This window comes from Scardinius erythrophthalmus (assembly GCF_964197995.2).
Source record: "Scardinius erythrophthalmus genome assembly, chromosome: 8".
Lineage (NCBI taxonomy): Eukaryota > Metazoa > Chordata > Actinopteri > Cypriniformes > Leuciscidae > Scardinius > Scardinius erythrophthalmus.
Window position 1 is genome coordinate 13,014,914 of NC_138228.1, and position 17,910 is coordinate 13,032,823.

General features: G+C 36.6%; 3 protein-coding genes across 6 annotated transcripts; 1 reads left to right on the forward strand and 2 right to left on the reverse strand.

The window, feature by feature from the left end:
* Window positions 1–1,773: 1,773 nt before the first annotated feature.
* On the reverse strand, window positions 1,774–11,903 carry uri1 (URI1 prefoldin like chaperone). The gene is made up of 11 exons (XM_081371971.1): window positions 11,123–11,903; window positions 9,725–9,759; window positions 9,325–9,403; window positions 8,755–8,890; window positions 8,578–8,669; window positions 8,395–8,455; window positions 8,118–8,304; window positions 7,182–7,434; window positions 3,390–3,541; window positions 3,062–3,305; window positions 1,774–2,615 (listed from the first exon to the last, which is right to left on the reverse strand). Exons 1-11 carry the CDS (start codon window positions 11,204–11,206, stop codon window positions 2,433–2,435), a joined length of 1,506 nt encoding a protein of 501 aa, XP_081228097.1. The 5' UTR covers window positions 11,207–11,903; the 3' UTR covers window positions 1,774–2,432.
* pdf (peptide deformylase, mitochondrial) lies at window positions 2,878–14,545 on the forward strand. Of its 3 annotated transcripts, none has more exons than XM_081371974.1 (3): window positions 2,878–2,973; window positions 12,470–13,089; window positions 14,079–14,545. In XM_081371974.1, the coding sequence occupies exons 2-3, from the start codon at window positions 12,504–12,506 to the stop codon at window positions 14,234–14,236; spliced, it is 744 nt and encodes a 247-aa protein (XP_081228100.1). In that variant the 5' UTR covers window positions 2,878–2,973; window positions 12,470–12,503; the 3' UTR covers window positions 14,237–14,545. The 3 variants fall into 3 exon arrangements, with proteins under 3 accessions (XP_081228100.1, XP_081228099.1, XP_081228098.1); XM_081371973.1 differs by lacking the exon at window positions 2,878–2,973 and adding an exon at window positions 11,142–11,241; XM_081371972.1 differs by lacking the exon at window positions 2,878–2,973 and adding an exon at window positions 12,111–12,228.
* Window positions 14,506–17,863, reverse strand: spata2l (spermatogenesis associated 2-like). Of its 2 annotated transcripts, none has more exons than XM_081371969.1 (3): window positions 17,753–17,863; window positions 16,481–16,820; window positions 14,506–16,376 (listed from the first exon to the last, which is right to left on the reverse strand). In XM_081371969.1, exons 1-3 carry the CDS (start codon window positions 17,761–17,763, stop codon window positions 14,955–14,957), a joined length of 1,773 nt encoding a protein of 590 aa, XP_081228095.1. In that variant the 5' UTR covers window positions 17,764–17,863; the 3' UTR covers window positions 14,506–14,954. The 2 variants fall into 2 exon arrangements, with proteins under 2 accessions (XP_081228095.1, XP_081228096.1); XM_081371970.1 differs by having other exon boundaries at window positions 17,647–17,781.
* Between the last annotated feature and the right edge of the window lie 47 nt (window positions 17,864–17,910).

Consider the following 17,910-nt stretch of genomic DNA (forward strand, 5'->3'; position numbering starts at 1 on the left):
GGAAATTTGTTTTTGAAAATTAAATAAAAAATGCATTTGCCTTTAAAAATCCGAGGGTGCTATTTGAATGGGTATAACCCTTGAGTGTAACTATCTACAATGTATGTCTTGAGATGTGTGTATCACTAGCAGCGTTTACATGAACACCTTTTGTTTGATTTAATCCTGAATAATTCTAATTGATAATTAAGACATGTGATTAGTCAGTATCTAAGAGCAGCATCTTTGAAATATGCTTTATATTTGAAGCACTTGAATTGTCACATATTGTGCATGCAAAATTACAGTTTTTCTCAGTCGCTTTGGTGCATTTCTCACATCACTATTTACATTTGCACAACAGTTAGTTCAACCTCCACAACATTTAGTCATTTGTGCACATCATAGTAGCAGTTTCTCATTCCTTCCAACAAATTGCAAATGCTTTTGGACATGCATCAAATGCTTTCATACAACTCTCTGCTGTTTTATAACATTATCATTTGCTTATGTCATGTCAGTCAAAATTAACTATACTTGTGAATGCTGAATAGTCATTCCATATAAAACTAATAGTCCTCATTTCATTGATTGAGTCATTACATACAAAAATGTTGAACTAGTTGTCAAAATCTGTCATTTAAAAAAAAAAAAAATTCCTGAAAAAGTCTCCTAAATTGAACAATTTGCAATTGAGCAAGAGATGATATTCGCTGGGATGTAGATGAAATTATGTGACTAGACAGAGAGGAACGTCTGGGTGTGCATGAATGATTACAGTCCTATGTATGTTGTATGTTCAGTTCCAATACAGTATATAGGCCTACTGCAATATTGTGTACAGTTGTGCACAGCTCTACCCAAAGGGAGTTTATGTTTGTTGTAAATAATGGTGTATTTTTTTTTTTTTTTTTTTTGCACAATGCTGTGAACAAATTAGAACTGCAAAGAGCATATGCAGTAAAAATGTGAAACATACATATATTCAGTGTCTTGTACTCAGTTACCTCATAAATACAGTAATGTGTAACTTTACTGTATTTTTTCAAATGGCTGTGCAAATAGTATTTAGTGCTGTATTGAGCATTTTCAGGTAGTGTCACCAAGATCTGACTTTTATCATTGGAAAACATTTACAGAGTAAACTGTCATAATGAAAACATGACTAAGCCATTTGACTATCTTGTTCATAAACGATGGTGTCAGGACTTTTTATTTTGATGACACTGACACTTTCATTGACATAAATACTTGATTTTGAGGAATGGGCTATCCATTTTGAGCAAGTGACACGCTTTCGCAGGTTATCAACTAGGTTTTGCAGTTTGTACTAATTGTTTTGAGAACTGCATTAACTGTTGTGCAAATGTAAATAGTGTTATGAGAAATGCACCAAAGCGACTGAGAAAAACTGTAAGAAATCACATCTTCTATGAATTCTGAGCTGGTGCGCGAGTCTCATCAGCAATAAACGCAAGCTCTTATCAGCCCCATAAGGTGTCCCTGTTGCCTCAAAGCGTTGCACTTGCCACTCTGAGCTCGATTGCTATATCTGAGGTAAAACACGTCACCTTTGGAGTCAATTTCAGTTGCTAAATGTCTATAGTTTTTTCCCCCATATGCAGCAGCTTGTTTAGGCTTCGAGTTAGAAGGATAAAAAGTGCAACGCTTTGGCGCCCTCCAATGGCTCTGACTGAGCAACACCACGATGACATCATTAGAATTAAGACATTTCATGTCCAGAAACTAATGCAAAAATGTATGCTCCGTGTAGAAACAAGAATAAATCATGTTCTGACCAGTTAAAAAGCGTGTATATTGAAAATCATTTATTTTGTTCTTTTTCAGTTACATCATTTTTCTGCCAGTCACAAACATTAGGTCAGACACAAAAGCCAAAACCCTGTAAACAATACAAAAGAAGACAAAGGAGTCAAAGACAGAGTTCAGAAGGGATACAAAACATTTTTAAGCCGACAGAAATTGACAGCTGATTCATTGCCAATATAGGTCAAAGTTGCACGTATATTTTATGAATTAACAAAATTTATGAATTAACAGAAGTTTATTCCTTTGATAAAGCATTTTCCAAAGAATCCACATGATAGACCACGTCTCAATGACAGCAGTCAACATTTTAATATTTTTACTTCTTCGATTCTATTTTAACTATTATTTAACTAATAAAAGTAAAAAGATACCCAAATGAGCAGCTTGTCCATATTTAAACTATTTGGCCTTAAAAAAAGCAAACTGTTAGGAAAAATCATGTAACTTCTCAATTTCTCTTATAGAGCAAATAAAATGTCCAGCTTGCATGTCACAAAACGAAACATGAGACAGATGACAGTATAGAAGCAGTGTGGAGGACAGAGGCAGAGGACAACTAGTGAGACATCAGTCTTGTAGCTATATAACCGAATTCAAACGCTGGGCACTAATGAGATGAACTCTTATTTCTGATGCAACCGTGTAGCTTTGAATTTTGACATCCTTTTGGGTGGCTCCTGAGGTGCTTCTTGGCCCACCTCCTCCAGCTTTCTCTCCGGGATTGTGGGTAAGGCAGGAGGGGCGATGGTCAGGTGTGGGATTGAGCAAGGCAGGGGGTCCTTTTCAATCACTGTGCCTGTAAAAGCCTACAACACAAAAAGATATTTAAACATTTACTAAGATTATTTTTGCCTGAGCAAGACATAGGAAAGAAAACAAGTGGTCAGCAATATATTTTGGTGCAATGCCATACTGGTTCTAGGCTGCCAGCCTCTATCTCGATAAGACAGGGGTGTCCAATCCTGCTCCTGGAGGGCCACTGTCCTGCAAAGCTTAGCCCCAATCCCAATTAAACACACCTGAACCAGCTAATCAAGGTCTTAATAGGCATACTAGAAACTTCCAGGCAGGTGTGTTGAGGCAAGTTGGAGTGAAATTCTTCAGGACAGTGGCCCTACAGGACAGAGTTTGGACACCACGACTGCGATAAGTGTTTCAGTTCAGGTTAAGATTTTTTTACAGGATTGGGCGATAGATGGGGTGAATTTTCATTTCATACCAAATTTAACCAACAGCAACAAACATTCTGTACCTCAAAGCGTCCGTTAGTGCGGGGACTCGTCCCAGTAGGGCTCTCCTCCTCTGTAATGCCATCGCTGGTATCACTGTGCATGGCATCATCATGGCTCCATGAACGTCCAAAAGCCGCACGGCGCTCTTCAAAGTCAGCTGTGCTGCTCTCGCTGGTGTCACTGCACACACTGTTCTCGCGGCTGCGAGACTTCAAAATGGACTTCCGTGGTATTGGCTCTCCATTCACCAAGTCCACAAACACCCTAAAAACATAGACTGTGTTTAATCTGAAGAGCTAAAAACACACAAGCAGTGGAAGACGTGAATTAAAATAGATAGGCTGTTACTTATAAATGTCTGCTGGGCTTGTGATCTTGTAACTTTCAAGAGGAGAATGGCCGTTACTTTTGCCATTTTTCTTTTTTCGTTTGGCCTGCTCCTTTTGTTCTTTTCTTTCGCTGAACTTAAGAGTGGTGTTCTTTCCTGTATTTATCCTGACCTTCAAAGGGAAAAAGGGAAGACTGAATGAAAGAATTATGCACAATGTTTTAATTCCACGACAGACAAGAGAAAGTAATTCAATGCAAAACATAAAATGTTAATATACACTACTGTTCAAAAGTTTGGATTTGGTAAGATTTTTTAAACATTTTAGCAAGAAGTCTCATGTACTCGAGTCTGCATTTATTTGATCAAAAATACATTAAAAAAGAAATATCGTGCTGAATTTTCAGCAGCCATTACTCCAGGCTTCAGTGTCACATGATCACATTACCTTTTCTTTCTAAAATTCTAGAGAAAGTTGTCTTAACTTTTGATTATCAATTCTGTTCATGAAGATTACAATCCGGTTTTAAATCCTGTCACAGTACGGAGTAAGCTCTCTTAAGAGTTTTGAATGATATCATGTTATCCACTGACTCCGGCCAGTCTTTGGTTCTGTTAGACCTCAGTTCTGTCTTAGATTTAGGCTACGTTTACACGTAGGTGGCTATTTTCATAAACGGATATTTCACCCCTCTTCGTTTTCAAAAATAACATCGTGCACACGAACCTGTGTATATGCTGTCAAGAGCATGCCAAACCTGTAGGTGGCAGTGTAACGAGAAGCTCAAGTCCACCTTAGCCAATCAGAATCCCGAAAATAGTCACATTCTGTGACGTCGCTACCTAAAACTCCGGTTTTCTCTGTTTACATGCAAACGTGCAAACGAAGATTTTCAAAATCTCCACTCTGGCCGGAGTTTTTAGAAAGAATCGGTTTCATTGGCGAATCCTCCGTTTGCGTGTAAACGAAGGGCGCAAACGAAGGGAAATCTCTCCGTTTTTCAAAATAACCATGTACGTGTAAACGGGGCCTTAGTCAACCATGATACTCTTACATCACGTCTTGAAACATGTGGTGGTCTTCTTGGCACAGTATCACAGTGGTTTCGGTCATATCTCAGTGAAAGGAGGTATGTTGTCAATATTGGAGACCATTCCTCCTCTGAAATACACTTAAATTCTGGTGTTCCCCAGGGTTCAATTCTTGGTCCGGTACTGTTTTCCCTTTCTATGCTTCCTCTAGGGCAGGGATGGGCAACTTCAGTCCTGGAGGGCCACTGTCCTGCAGGGTTTAGCAGCAACCCTGATAAAACCCTGAAAAAACTTTCTAATAATCCTAAGATTCTGATTAGCTTGTTCAGGTGTGTTTGAGTAGGGTTGGAGCTAAACTCTGCAGGACAGTGGCCCTCCAGGACCGAAGTTGCCCATCCCTGCTCTAGGGTCTATCTTTAACAAGTATGGGGTCTCTTTTCATTTGCATGCAGATGACACCCACATTTATATCCCTTTGAAGCGTGATAAGAAGCAGGCCTTAAAGCCTATTGTGGATTGTTTGGTAGCTAAAACTCTGGCTTGCAACTAATTTCCTGAGCCTTAACCTGTTAAGCTGCAACCCCACTTTTGAAAAATCCCAAGAAATGACATACCCAAACTGAAACAGATACAGTTCATGAACCCTTTGTACTAAAAGCACAAGTATGATCTCATTTGAAAGCTGACACCTGGCAGTTTATTGTAATGTAGAATTAATTATTGTCATAATGACAAAAATTGTTATAAATAGCTTCAAAGTTTTGTAAAGTTATTAGAAATTATTTTTTATGAAACATCCTCATGAAAATAAAATTGAAGTTGGCCCTGGAGCAATCTAGAAATGCACTACAGCTAATGCCACATGTCTAAACATTTTATGTTTAAAATCTTAAGATAATAAGTCCAAAACTCTGTATTTAGTGAAATGTTTTTCAAGACCATGTCATGTGACTTTATTTTGATTTGATGCTAAAATGCTACTGATATTTAGTGTCATCTTCTTACCATCTATGCAGTATATTGTCTTTATTGTTTTGTGGTGCAAACGAGCCCCATTCAGTCTCAGTCTCCCCCTGCACACATTCACACTTCTCTAGCCTGGTTATGGCTCTAAATATGCATTTCTTTTGTCTGCATTAGTTACTAACGACTGGCTATTCACATGCTATTCATATGGTTTCAGTCACTAATTTATTTTCTCAAAGTTCACCCTTACATTCTAAACTGTTTTAAATGCATTTCTTGAATAAAGAAACATTTCAGTAAGCATTCAAAAAATAATAAAAATATAACTTCTAGGTGGCAGGTGCACCTAGGGCTAGCTAGCATGTTAGCTTAGCACACCATCAATACACGACAATTTATGAGATTAAAACCATGTTTGTGCTTATAAACTTACTTTATAAAGCAAATTGAGTATTTTAAATAATTTTCTGTGATCTAATTTGGCTTCAGATAAAAAAATCAGACAGAAAATATACTATTGTATACTGTTCTGCACAATGATAGTCTATATAGATTAGCATTACATTATAAATATAATCTATTATTATGGAAATACCTGGCATGGATTGAAAAACACAGGTAACTCAAATATCATAGCAAACATGTTTATTGTCTTCAAAACGACTGTATCTCCATGTTACAGCCATAGTTACAGCGCGATCTCTTGTTAGCTGTGTGTGTGTTCGAGGCTTCCTGGATTGTCACATGATTATGGCACTTCTTCATGTTCTAATACTGTGCACAGGGCGGCGAGGGCGCCCTCATGCTATTGGTATGAATTGAAAACGCATTAACAGAGTATACAAACGCTCATAATGATTACATCGACGCATTTGGGTATAAATTCAATAAATATTATTCCTGTCTATAGAAATCTGATGTAAACCTATGAGAATATATCAATATTTCTCCAAATCTGCACATTTTTTAGCTAAAAGCCCGGAAGGACGTTGTTTTGTGTATCGCTGTCATGACGACGGCACGGGAGTTTTTTTATGAATGAAAGCGGCTGACGCGCATAATTCATATCAAAGGTATCGACTCATTTTTTCATTTCATAACTCCTGACACAAATTAAGAAATAACTGTCGCTATAAGTTTCTCAGAATACAATAGTGGTCAAATTCTGAAACTTGAGTCTTATATCTTTGTAATGATGTATAGTTTGTCAAGGTATAACATTAAATCTGATAGTAACTTTGAACTATTTATAAAAAAAAACCGCTTCAGTGCGCCCGCGCTCTGGCAACGGTTAACAGGTTAATGAGAGTAAAACTGAATTTATTGTGTTTGGTTCAAATGAACACTGTGTACATGATTTTGAATTTGCATCTTTGTCACCTTATAGTACTGCATGTCAGAAACTTGGCTGTTTGGTTAGATAATAATCTTAAACTTGCTAAGTAGCAAGTTGTGTTTTTATCATTTTTGTCTTCTGTCAAAGGTGAAGCCATTTCTGTCCCTAAAGAATTTCGAAATGGTTATGCATGCTTTCGTAACATCTCGACTGGACTACTGCAATTCATTTTATGTCGGTGCCCCCCAGTCTTGTATTCCACATCTACAGTTAGTTCAGAATGCAGCAGCTCGGCTTCTTTATGGGATGCGTAAACATCTGTAATGCCGGTCTTGATCTCACTACATTGGCTGCCAGTCAAATATAGAATTGATTTTGATTTTAAAATGTAAAAAAAAAATCAAAAGAACAGCATTTATTTGAAATAGAAATATTTTGTAACATTATCTAAAAGAGTTTTGTGTAGCTATCGACTAACCTTTTTGAACTCCACAGTGTGAGAAAAGTAGATAGTTGGAAGCCCATTGTCTGTTTCCTCCTCACAATCTTCCTCCTCCTCATCCTCAGGGTGCGAGCCATTAGTGCCGTTCATCTGACTTGTGAGAGATGACGGTAACCAGCCATTTTCCTTCTGATGGCCATTAACCTGGACACCGCTGCGACCATCTGCTTCCTTCTCTTCCTCTGAGGAGGAAGTGGTGTCTTCTCCATTAGTGTCTGTGCTGTCCAATCTGGTATAATGGGGAAGAAAATAGACCAAATCTATGAGTATCCTCTTAAATGGTTGGTGTAACAGCTACTTTTTTTGTACTGTATGTGCATTGCATTTTCATACTACTTAAAAATGTATGAATACATGGTATGAAAAGCAAGGTTTCTATACTTTTTGACCACTAAATTTCCATGGCCTTTCTGTGAAGTTTGTGATAACTGAAAAAGGATTTATTTTCAAAAACCATTTAACTCCATTTGTATGTTAGGAACAAATACTTGATTGATTTAAAGAGAAAGACCATTTTGTGTCCCACAGGAAACAATTATTAGCTAGTACTATCATTTGACCCCATATAAACTACCATACCGGGTTTTTTTTAATACATGTTTTTAAAAGAAGTCTCTTATGCTCACCAAAGCTGCATTTATTTGATCTGAAATACAGTAAAAACAGTAATATTGTGAAATATTATTTCAAATTAAAATAACTATTTTATATTATAATATTTTAAAATGTAATTTATTCCTGTGATGGCAAAGCTGAATTTTCAGCATCATTACTCCAGTCTTTAGTGTCACATGATCTTTCAGAAATCATGCTGGTTTGGTGCTCAAGAAACATTTCCTGTTATTATCAATGTTAAAAACAGTTGTGCTGCAAAATATTGAACACGGTGTTAGGTTGCGAGTGTTTTTTTACCGGTATCTCGCATCCTGCAGTTCCTCTTGGCGCTCTAGATCATCAAGTCGAGCCCACAGCTCTTCCTCTGACAGCACCCCTGTTTTTCGCTCTTCATCAACTTCTTCCTTCTCTTTGTCCTCTTTCAGGTCCAACAAATACTCCTGCTTAGGTTTAGAGTTGGGTTTGTGGGCCAAACGATGTTTTCCTGAGGAAGCACAATAGAGTGTTAACGTAATGAACAATAGAAGTAGAAACAGCCTGATAGCATGACAGATATCCTGAAGACTAGATTTACCTTTGGTAATTTCGTCCTCATTTATTACCTCTTCTCTAATGTCTACAAAATCTCCAGTACCCTGTTGAGAAAGAGTGGATGTGATTTTAGGCGTGTGCTGAAGTTTCTTCCAGTAATGAAAACATCAGTATAAGGTTTCCAATTAATGTCACACAGTATTGAGGTCATAGTTAGGACACTTACACCAGTCAATTTTTCAAGATCATTTGTAAAATCAGCCCTGTTCTGAAAGTTCTTCATCACTTTTTGTAAGTCATCTAGTGCATTTTTGACATCTGGGAAAAATATCACATAAATCAGGTCAAGCTGTACGCATTATTCAAAACTGGTCAATGGGAAATATTAGTGGAAATAACTCACGTTTCTTTCTGTGTTCCACAAGAGTGTCAGCTTCTTTGGCAGAACACTTTGCAAACCAGTTATCCCCGAGGAGAACCGTTAACTCATTAGTGTGAACTAGCTTTCCCGGCATAAAAGCCAAGGGACCAAATGGTACCTATCATGTTAAAAAACAACAACCAAATAATGAGCAAAATCAGGGCTTCCAGTAAAAGTGCCACTTTCAAATCTGACAAAAGGTCCATTCACACCAAGATCAATAATTATAAAGATAACTATATTGGTGTCGACACCAACACCGTTAACGTTATGTTACTATGTCATTTTCTGCTTTAAATGCTCAAGCTCTGATAGGCTGGCAATGTTATTATCCTTCATCAGCTGAAACAAATTGTTCCTCTTCGGCACTACAGACCTTTTTAAAACGTATTAAATATTAAAACTTTATTGTTATCGTCCTTGGTAAATGTTTCTTAAAACCAGCTAAAAGGAGTGAATAATCCTCTGATGATAATAATGCTCAGGCATACAAAATATTGTGTGTATGAAGATTAAGTTGGATGCATTGGTAATTGGAAAGTGATGCCATACCATAATATCATAAGACAACTTGTCAGGCAAGGTCCTGAGACGGTCCTGAAGAGATTCATAGTCTTTTTCCACTTTTTCCCTGTCAATCACAGAGAAAAATGAATCACTTAGAAGGTTATTACTGGTTTGATGACATACAAATTCTATTTTTGTCCTACCTACAGAATGTCTTTTTAAAATACTGAAAAGGAATATAACAAAAGCCTGTCTTTTGTCAAAACCATCAAACATCTACATAGTGATTCACAGTATAAACAGCATTTCCATTCCAAATATAAACATGCAAAAAAAAAAAAAAAAAAAAGACAAGCTAATGTGCAGCTAGAATGAAGAGTTATTGACATTGATAAGAATGTTATGCTTGTCTGAGAGAGCTGTTAAACTGCATGAGGACACTCACCAATGCTCAATTTGACTTCTGCAATCTTTCACCACCTGTTGTGGAAGACAATTGTTCATTTCACAACCACTGAAATTCCCAAAATGCCACCGTGACAATCACTGCTAAACTATCTGTAATATTCTGGTAATGTGAATTGACCATTATAGAGAAAGCGAATGATAGTCCTGAAAGTTTCTTGTTGTGAGAAGTTGAGACAAGGTACCATGTAAGGATGTTTTGGCAATGTCACTGTTAAAAACAATAGCTATTATTTGCACTGTGACATTAATTTCATAATCCCTTTTTCACATACTGTAATGCTCACTTGCAGTTTTTCTATTAATGTATAATTCCATTTCACTGCACACTCTTACTATTGTAATTGAGTAATGAAAATGCCTCCTGACCGGACATACTTTTTTTATTTATTAAAAAGTAGTGTATTATCATGATAAAAAAAAAAAAATGATATTATGTTTTTCTATTACAGTAATGAGAAAGAGATTTTAGCATAATGCCACTGAAAATTTCAAGATCAATGTGCTTATTTGTCATGGAAATGATATCACGGTGCAAATCATCTTAATTTACTGTGAAAATTATATTTTGCAGACGGAAAAGTTGATTATTTTTATGTTGGAGAGAAACATGACCCAGGTATGTTCTTTACAGGCTTTAGGAGATTCACCCACCAATAGAACAACATAAAGCATGTCTAACAGCATGCACATAAGCATTATATGTTTCTTATTTTCCCTTATAGAAGAAGTGTTGCTGAGGCTAATGCAACAGAAGTTTCCAGAATTTTTAAAGAAAAATACTCCAGTCTTAAATGAAGCAGCACAAATGTAGCTTTCATATCCAGCCAGCGGAGTTTTATCCTCCTATGTCAACACATGGGTGAAAAACACTTTTTGCCTTTCACCTACTCATGTTACTCAAAATACCATGCAAATATAAATAGGTCAGTTAAACTTAAACTTCACACGGAGTCATTTCACAGCATGGGTACTATCTACTGTAACAGTACTGTAAGCCTTTGCTTTTGCTTTCTGTATGCATTTTGGCAACGTGGACAACTTTGTATTCGATTAAACTATAGTTTACATTGTTTGCTAGCTACCATACATGTACGACAATTTACTGTTAACATTATAGAGATAAATTGCATGTACATCTGTACATGAATTTTATTGCGAAGTAGAAAAAACACACACATGTAACAAAGCAATCAGCTAACCAACACGTGATTACACAAAGGAACTTTCTAGAAAATGATACGCGTCTATGCGACTATACTACAAAAACAACATAAATAGATAACAAATAAATTGGTGCTGATGATAAATTGCATGAACATTGAGTTTTATCTGCAGGAATGCATTGGTGGTATATGAAATAAACATTACTCCTGACCTTTCTATGCTCCTCTTTCAACCTCTCAACACCTTGAGGCAAATCAATAACGTTACTCCGTTTGACTTTTCCAGTTGCAGCCATTTGGTCGTGAAGGATGTCATCCACAATAAAACAAGGTTTGTTTTCAATATCCAAAACAATGAATGCTCAGGGGTTTGAAGTCCTATAGAAATGTTTATGAATGCAATTCGATGCGTTGCACTCAATCTGTCGCCTCGTAGTCATCAATGAAGCAGAACAAACGGTCCAGTATATCGAGATTGAGACCATTTCACACGTGCATGATACGATGTCGATCTTATCCCAAAATTTCCTCTTGTTTACAGTCCACGAACGGCCTGTTTCCCCTGCGCCATATTCATCTAATCACGGATGTAGTACGTCCTCCAGATATCTCTCTCCATACTACTACGGTGCAAACACGTGATCGCCTACTTCACTTAATTAATATAACTTTCATTTTAAAAAAATAAAAAAAATAAAAAGGTTACGATAAAGTACATTTCTTACGATAAAATAACTATACATGGACTGAAAATAATTATCTGCATGATGAAGCAACATAAAATTCTACTATTATTCTCCTCAAACTGGCCATAATGCAGCATGACATGAATAATTGCTTAGAATTAAAGACGTGTATATTATTTAATAATGATAAAATGTGGTAATATTAATGGTAAGATTTGTTTGATTGAAAATGTTCATTCCTTAATATGAAAGGGAGGAGTGTCCTTTACCGTACGTGTAAACAATCCTCACACCGACTATATCACGTGACGTTTTGAAACAGGACGTTAGCTTTTTTAAAAGGATTTAACCAAAATAAAAGCCTTCAACTCGAAGCATTTTTTTTCCTCTGTGGTGTTTAAGTTAAGACTGTTTAAATTAAATTACATTAAATTACATTAAATTAAATTAAATTTAACTTTATTTAATTAAAATTTTTACCCAGACTTTTATTTTAAAGAAACAACACTGTGTCATAGGTCTCAGTAATTCCGCTTTCCGGAATGGTCTCTCTGGCTGTCCTCCTCACATTGAAATACTTCTAAGTGGTTAAATGTGAAATTCTTCTTATTACAGGAATTATTACAGTACTGGTGAGTACTGACACTTGCTAATAAAAGTGACTGTATCCTATGTTTATTTCACCCCTTCTATTTAATTAATATAGCTCATTTTAAGTCATTACTGCTTACTTATGCAAATTTTCATTTAAATATGCATTCAGCTTTGATGAGCTAAAATAAAACAGACTTGACCACATTCAAATTTATTGCATTAATAATTATTAATGATAATAATGTGTTTGTTGACATGTCCTTTTTTTCATTTCTCCAGTTGTCAACAGAGAAGCTTTCCACTGCAGCCAGTCATGATCAGGCACTGGAGGACGTTTTCACATTGTGTCTTAAGAAGTCAGACAAATTATGTACTTCCAAAACCAGTTAGAATACTTTTACCCTTGTCACCACTCACATGTACTGCATCCCCACGTACTTATTCTACCAACATCAAGATGCGCTCCTACTTACAGTACATGAAAAGGAAAGTCAAAGGTGCACCGGCTCCTCCATACAATCACGTGTGCCAGGTTGGAGATCCTGTGTTACGTTCACAGGCTGCGGCTGTGGAACCTGGAGCCATTCAGGGACCAGAAGTGCAGAAGGTCATTAAGACTCTGGTCAAGGTGATGAGAACGCTTGAGTGTGTCGGCCTGAGCGCACCCCAGATTGGTGTTCCTCTACGGATATTAGCCTTGGAGTATCCCAAAAAAATGCTGGAGGAAAGCACAATCACTTCCATTGAAGCTCGGGGTCTGGTGGCAGTGCCCCTGATGATTTTTATAAACCCACAGTTGCGTGTACTAGATGGACACACCGTCATCTTCCAAGAGGCATGTGAGAGCATCTGTGGGTATTCAGCATCCGTTCCACGCTATGTGTCTGTTGAAGTCTCAGGTAAAATTATCATGCTGTAAAATGTAAAAAAAAAAAAAAGAAAGAAAAAGACTCAACCTGTATTAAGTGACCCATAGCTATGAGGCTAGACTTAAAATCATTGTGGCAGCCTAAATATATACAGTGCTATGCATAAGTTTAGACACCCATGCTAAAGTTGACTAAAAAGAGGAATAAAAAAATCATCTTTTGGAAATTGAACTTAATGCCTTAATTTAAAAAATTAGGAAAAATCCAACCTTTAAGGACACCAATTTTCTTTGTGAATGAATAATGTATCGTAAATAAATAAATGTTCTTCCTTAAAATACAGGGTGCATAAGTTTGGACACCCCTATGTTAAATTCCCATAGAGGCAGGCAGATTTTTATTTTTAAGTATTTTTTTATTATTTTTTTAGGATACTATGCATCCTGATAAAGTTCCCTTGGCCTTTGGAATTAAAATAGCCCCACATCATCACATAGCCTTCACCATACCTAGAGATTGGCATGGGGTACTTTCCATAAGATCATCTCTCAATGCAAATCAAACCAGCTTTTAGGCTAACTGAAATAAAACCATGCCAATCTCTAGGTATGGTGAAGGCTATGTAATGATGTGGGGCTATTTTAATTCCAGAGGCCAAGGGAACTTTATCAGGATGCATAGCATCCTGGATCCATGAAGTAACTGGCCTTTAAAAATAAAAATCTGCCTGCCTCTATGGGAATTTAACATAGGGGTGTCCAAACTTATGCACCCTGTATTTTAAGGAAGAATATTTATTTATTTACGATACATTATTCATTCACAAAGAAAATTGGTGTCCTTAAAGGTTGGATTTTTCCTAATTTTTTTAATTAAGGCATTAAGTTCAGTTTCCAAAAGATGATTTTTTATTCCTCTTTTTAGTCAACTTTAGTATGGGTGTCTAAACTTATGCATAGCACTGTACTTTATGATGTTATTTAAGGTATCAATTAAAAACTGTTGTCTTCTTTCCAAAGGTCTTAATGAGAAAGCAGAGCCCGTCAGCTGGAAAGCGAGTGGGTGGCCGGCCAGAATACTGCAGCATGAAATGGATCACCTCAATGGAGTTTTATATATCGATCGCATGGACAGTAAAACCTTCATTAATGTAAAATGGGAAGAGTACAATGAATAAAGCTTTGACAACCTTACCTTTGGATTTCAAATAAAATGGACATTCAATTAAATCCTTTGTTATCTGAAACAAGCCTTTTTATAACTGTTTATCACATTTCACTCCCAGATATGACCTCAAGTTGAGCATTTACAATCAAGTTTCCACTTTTCCTTTGCGGATACTAGTTTATGACTATGTTGAGATTACAACACCATCTTCAATAGTAGGACATTTTTTATAATAATAATGTTAGTAATTTGTTCTTTTAAATAAGAGTACAAGCAGAATTCTCTTACATTCCCTTTATTTCTATATTAATTCCATGAAACCATCACAATAATAAACATGTGCATTATATTTAATAATTATATGGCAGCATAGCACATCACTCTAAAAAACATAATAACTGGTTAGAAATGTTGCTAAGACCCAAAAAATCATTTTCCCAATATTGGACTGGCCATCTCAACCAATAATATACAGTTATGAGCTGTGTTATTGTAGGACATAAATTGCTAAGTGATAATTAACTCTACTGTGAACTTTGTAACTTTTTTGTAATATACGGCTCCTATCAAGATGTTGCTGATATCAAAAATCAAAAGTGTAACAGATTGTCAAGTATTTAACCCCAAGTATTTCAGATCAACTGTGCAATTAGCAAAATAATAACAGGCTTAATGTGCAGATTAAAAACAGTCTTCAACCACACATGGTCAACACTGACGCATAGATGTTACACAGGGGAAGAGGAGACGAAAGACATTCCGCACTTACATACCATGGTATTTTTAAAGCAACATCGTTTGCAATACAGGGCACCACAATACCTGCAGTAGGTGTAAAGTTCAGAACCGGAGCAAGTGATGCATTTAGTTCCGATATCTTGCATTTTGTGTTTTTGAGAGCAACGCCATCCATCAGGACACCCAGATAAATGAAAGGCTTTACAAGTGAGGCATACAATTTCAGGCAGTTTATCTGTCAAGCAATGATTGACAAATGGTATTGGTGCAAGAGGTGTTTCTGAGGCACCTGTTTCCCGGGGGAACAGCACATAATGTGCATCCTTAACACATTTTTGCCAATCTTTACATAATAAATCATGGGAGTTATTACAGGTGTGACAGATTATATATACTGGAGCTTCAGAAGAAAGACATGTGTGCCTCTTTTGAGCATTCACTCTTTCTCCTTGAGGGGGCTGTAATTTTCCTGTGGGCAGCACGTTGTGAATTAATTTGCACTTTTGAATAATATTACAGCTGTGGTCATGGATTACCTGGCAGTTGTAGCAAACCAAAAATGTATCAGAAGCAGAATTGGCCATGCAAATATGTGTCTTCAGGGAATCTTTTTCCTTGGCCAATCTAAGCTGGTCTTGTGCTAAATAAAGGTCGTCAGCATTGTATGGGCACAGTGCTAAAGTATGCTTTTTTGAATGGCACTCTTTATAACGGCTACACGATGGACTGTGAACATCTTTGCACTTCTCACACTGGTATAGATATAATAAACCTGGTGTGATACAGCTGCATATCACATTTACTGCTGCATGTCTCTGGGCATCACCTTTCGATTGATCTTCACCAAAGCTTTCCATTGGACCTGGATTGTTGATCGATTTTCCCAGCCTTGAAACGTCCTTATTCCTCATGTCTGTGTCTGACTGTAAGGGCTCTTTCTCTAAAGGCTTGCTTTGAACGATCTCTTTTGGTTGCTTATAGGAAGAGTGTGGTGGTGAAAGAGTAGTGGGTGTCACGTCTGTCTCCTCTGTGTACAGATCAAGCTCAGCGTCCATGCCGCTTGTAGGGATGGCGTCCGAAGCACTAGCAACGTCTGACTTTCTCTTGGTGTTCTCTAAAGCTACCTGAAGACTGTGGCCCGCCTGCCTCTCATTAACTAGCTGAAGAACCCACTCCACACCTCTGTGCGCTGAGCCCAAGGAGGAAAGTAGCAGCTGGCACTCCATCCGGGCTGTGAAGAAACCACATGCTAGGCCGAGTAAGAAATCAGTAGGAGCTGGTTTGGAGTTCAGCGCCAACTCCTCGTCTTCGTTAGGGATTGAAGGCTGGTACCCGAGCAATCCAAAAAGCTCTTTAGCCTGCTGAAGGGTCAGTGCAGGTTTGATCAAATGGGTGAACATACCTGAAAACATCTAGTGAGATGGAAGAGAATATTTTAAGGAGGTGAAAAACAAAATGAAATTCAGACAATTGAAAAATCTATCTCTGTAGGTGTGACACCAGTATTTCCACATACCTTAACCAGTCTGTACTCTCTTCTCCAGGGGAAGACGTAGAGGTTTAACGCAGCGAGCTCCAACACTTCAAAGGCCTTGGAAAGTTTTTCAAGCCCCATTTGGCCAGTTTTAGAAGGAAATGCATGGAGAGATTTTTCCATCACTGTCAGTGAATCTAATCCATGTAGATTATGTATCTTCTGGGCATTGTTATTGCTAAGGAGCAGCTCTACTTCCTTACACAGTCCCTCATCCCTGCATACTAAACTTTGATCCCCTTTCTCAATTCGTCTCTCCAAGTTAGTCTGGTACCTATTTATAAGACCATTCTCTGTCTTTTTCTTAGTAAAAGAATTCATCCTGTAATGAGGACACAATAAAAGAAGTTTGTTATTGACAATCAAGTTATATCAATAAATATCACAATAATCATACATATCAAAATTTAGTATAATACGTGAAAAGATATACAGCAATAATAAGAAGTTTCTTTTCAGAGTTTATATGTTGATGGCATGAATATAGTCGATGCCGTTTTATATATACACTGCCGTTCAAAAGTTTGGGATCTGTAAGATTTTTAATGTTTTTAAAAGATTTATCTTATGCTCACTAAGGCTGCATTTATTTGATTAAAAAAACAAAACAAAAAAAACACAGTAATATTGTGAAATATCATTACAATTAAAAATACTAGTTTTCTATTTGAATATTTTTTTAAATATAATTTATTCCTGTGATGCAAAGCTGAATTTTCAGCATCATTACTACAGTCTTAAGTGTCACATGATCCTTCAGAAACCATTCTAATATGCTGATTAACTGCTCAAGAAACGTTTATTATTATTATCAATGTATAATATAAAAACATATTATTATCTAAAGATTAAATATGCACTTCAAATTCAATCCAATCAGACCACCGATTGCTGAATATATGTGAACATTTAAACTATTAACGTATTATACCACTCCTAAATCAACAGAGTAAAGTGAAAGTGAAGATGGAAAACACAGTTACGTCATTTACTAAAATCAGCGTTTTACATTGTACTGTAGTCATTAAATTCCTATTTTTTAAAAAGTATATTTAATGTATAGCGTATTGTTATTAGCATAAACTACGCTAAAACGTTTAAAGATTGTGTAATTGCTGCCTTTCCAAACCAAAACCGCTGCCACTGACCTTTTTTTCAACTAACTCAACTTCTTAAAATTAAATCATCAAAGCTCGTGGCACATTAACGCCGTTCACACTAGACTGTTCCGAATGAAAAAATTAGATTTGTTACCTGATCAACATTCAACGCCCAAAACAAACCGCTTTGAAAAGCGTCAGTGCTTCTCGGCGAAGTCGGCGGAGAAACTTTTTTTTTTTTTTTTTTTTTTTACATCACTTCCGTATTCGGCTCACGTGAAAGTTGCAGTCTTCGGATTAAATAAAAGTAAA

Coding starts and splice junctions, on each gene's coding strand:
- uri1 (XM_081371971.1), bottom strand. CDS start 11,206: ATGGCTGCAACTGGAAAAGTCAAACGGAGTAACGTTATTGATTTGCCT. Junction 9,404..9,724: donor AGAAGTCAAATTGAGCATTG/GTGAGTGTCCTC, acceptor TGTGATTGACAG/GGAAAAAGTGGAAAAAGACT. Junction 8,670..8,754: donor TGTGGAACACAGAAAGAAAC/GTGAGTTATTTC, acceptor TATTTTTCCCAG/ATGTCAAAAATGCACTAGAT.
- spata2l (XM_081371969.1), bottom strand. Junction 16,377..16,480: donor GAGAGTACAGACTGGTTAAG/GTATGTGGAAAT, acceptor CCATCTCACTAG/ATGTTTTCAGGTATGTTCAC.
- pdf (XM_081371974.1), top strand. CDS start 12,504: ATGATCAGGCACTGGAGGACGTTTTCACATTGTGTCTTAAGAAGTCAG. Junction 13,090..14,078: donor TGTGTCTGTTGAAGTCTCAG/GTAAAATTATCA, acceptor TTCTTTCCAAAG/GTCTTAATGAGAAAGCAGAG.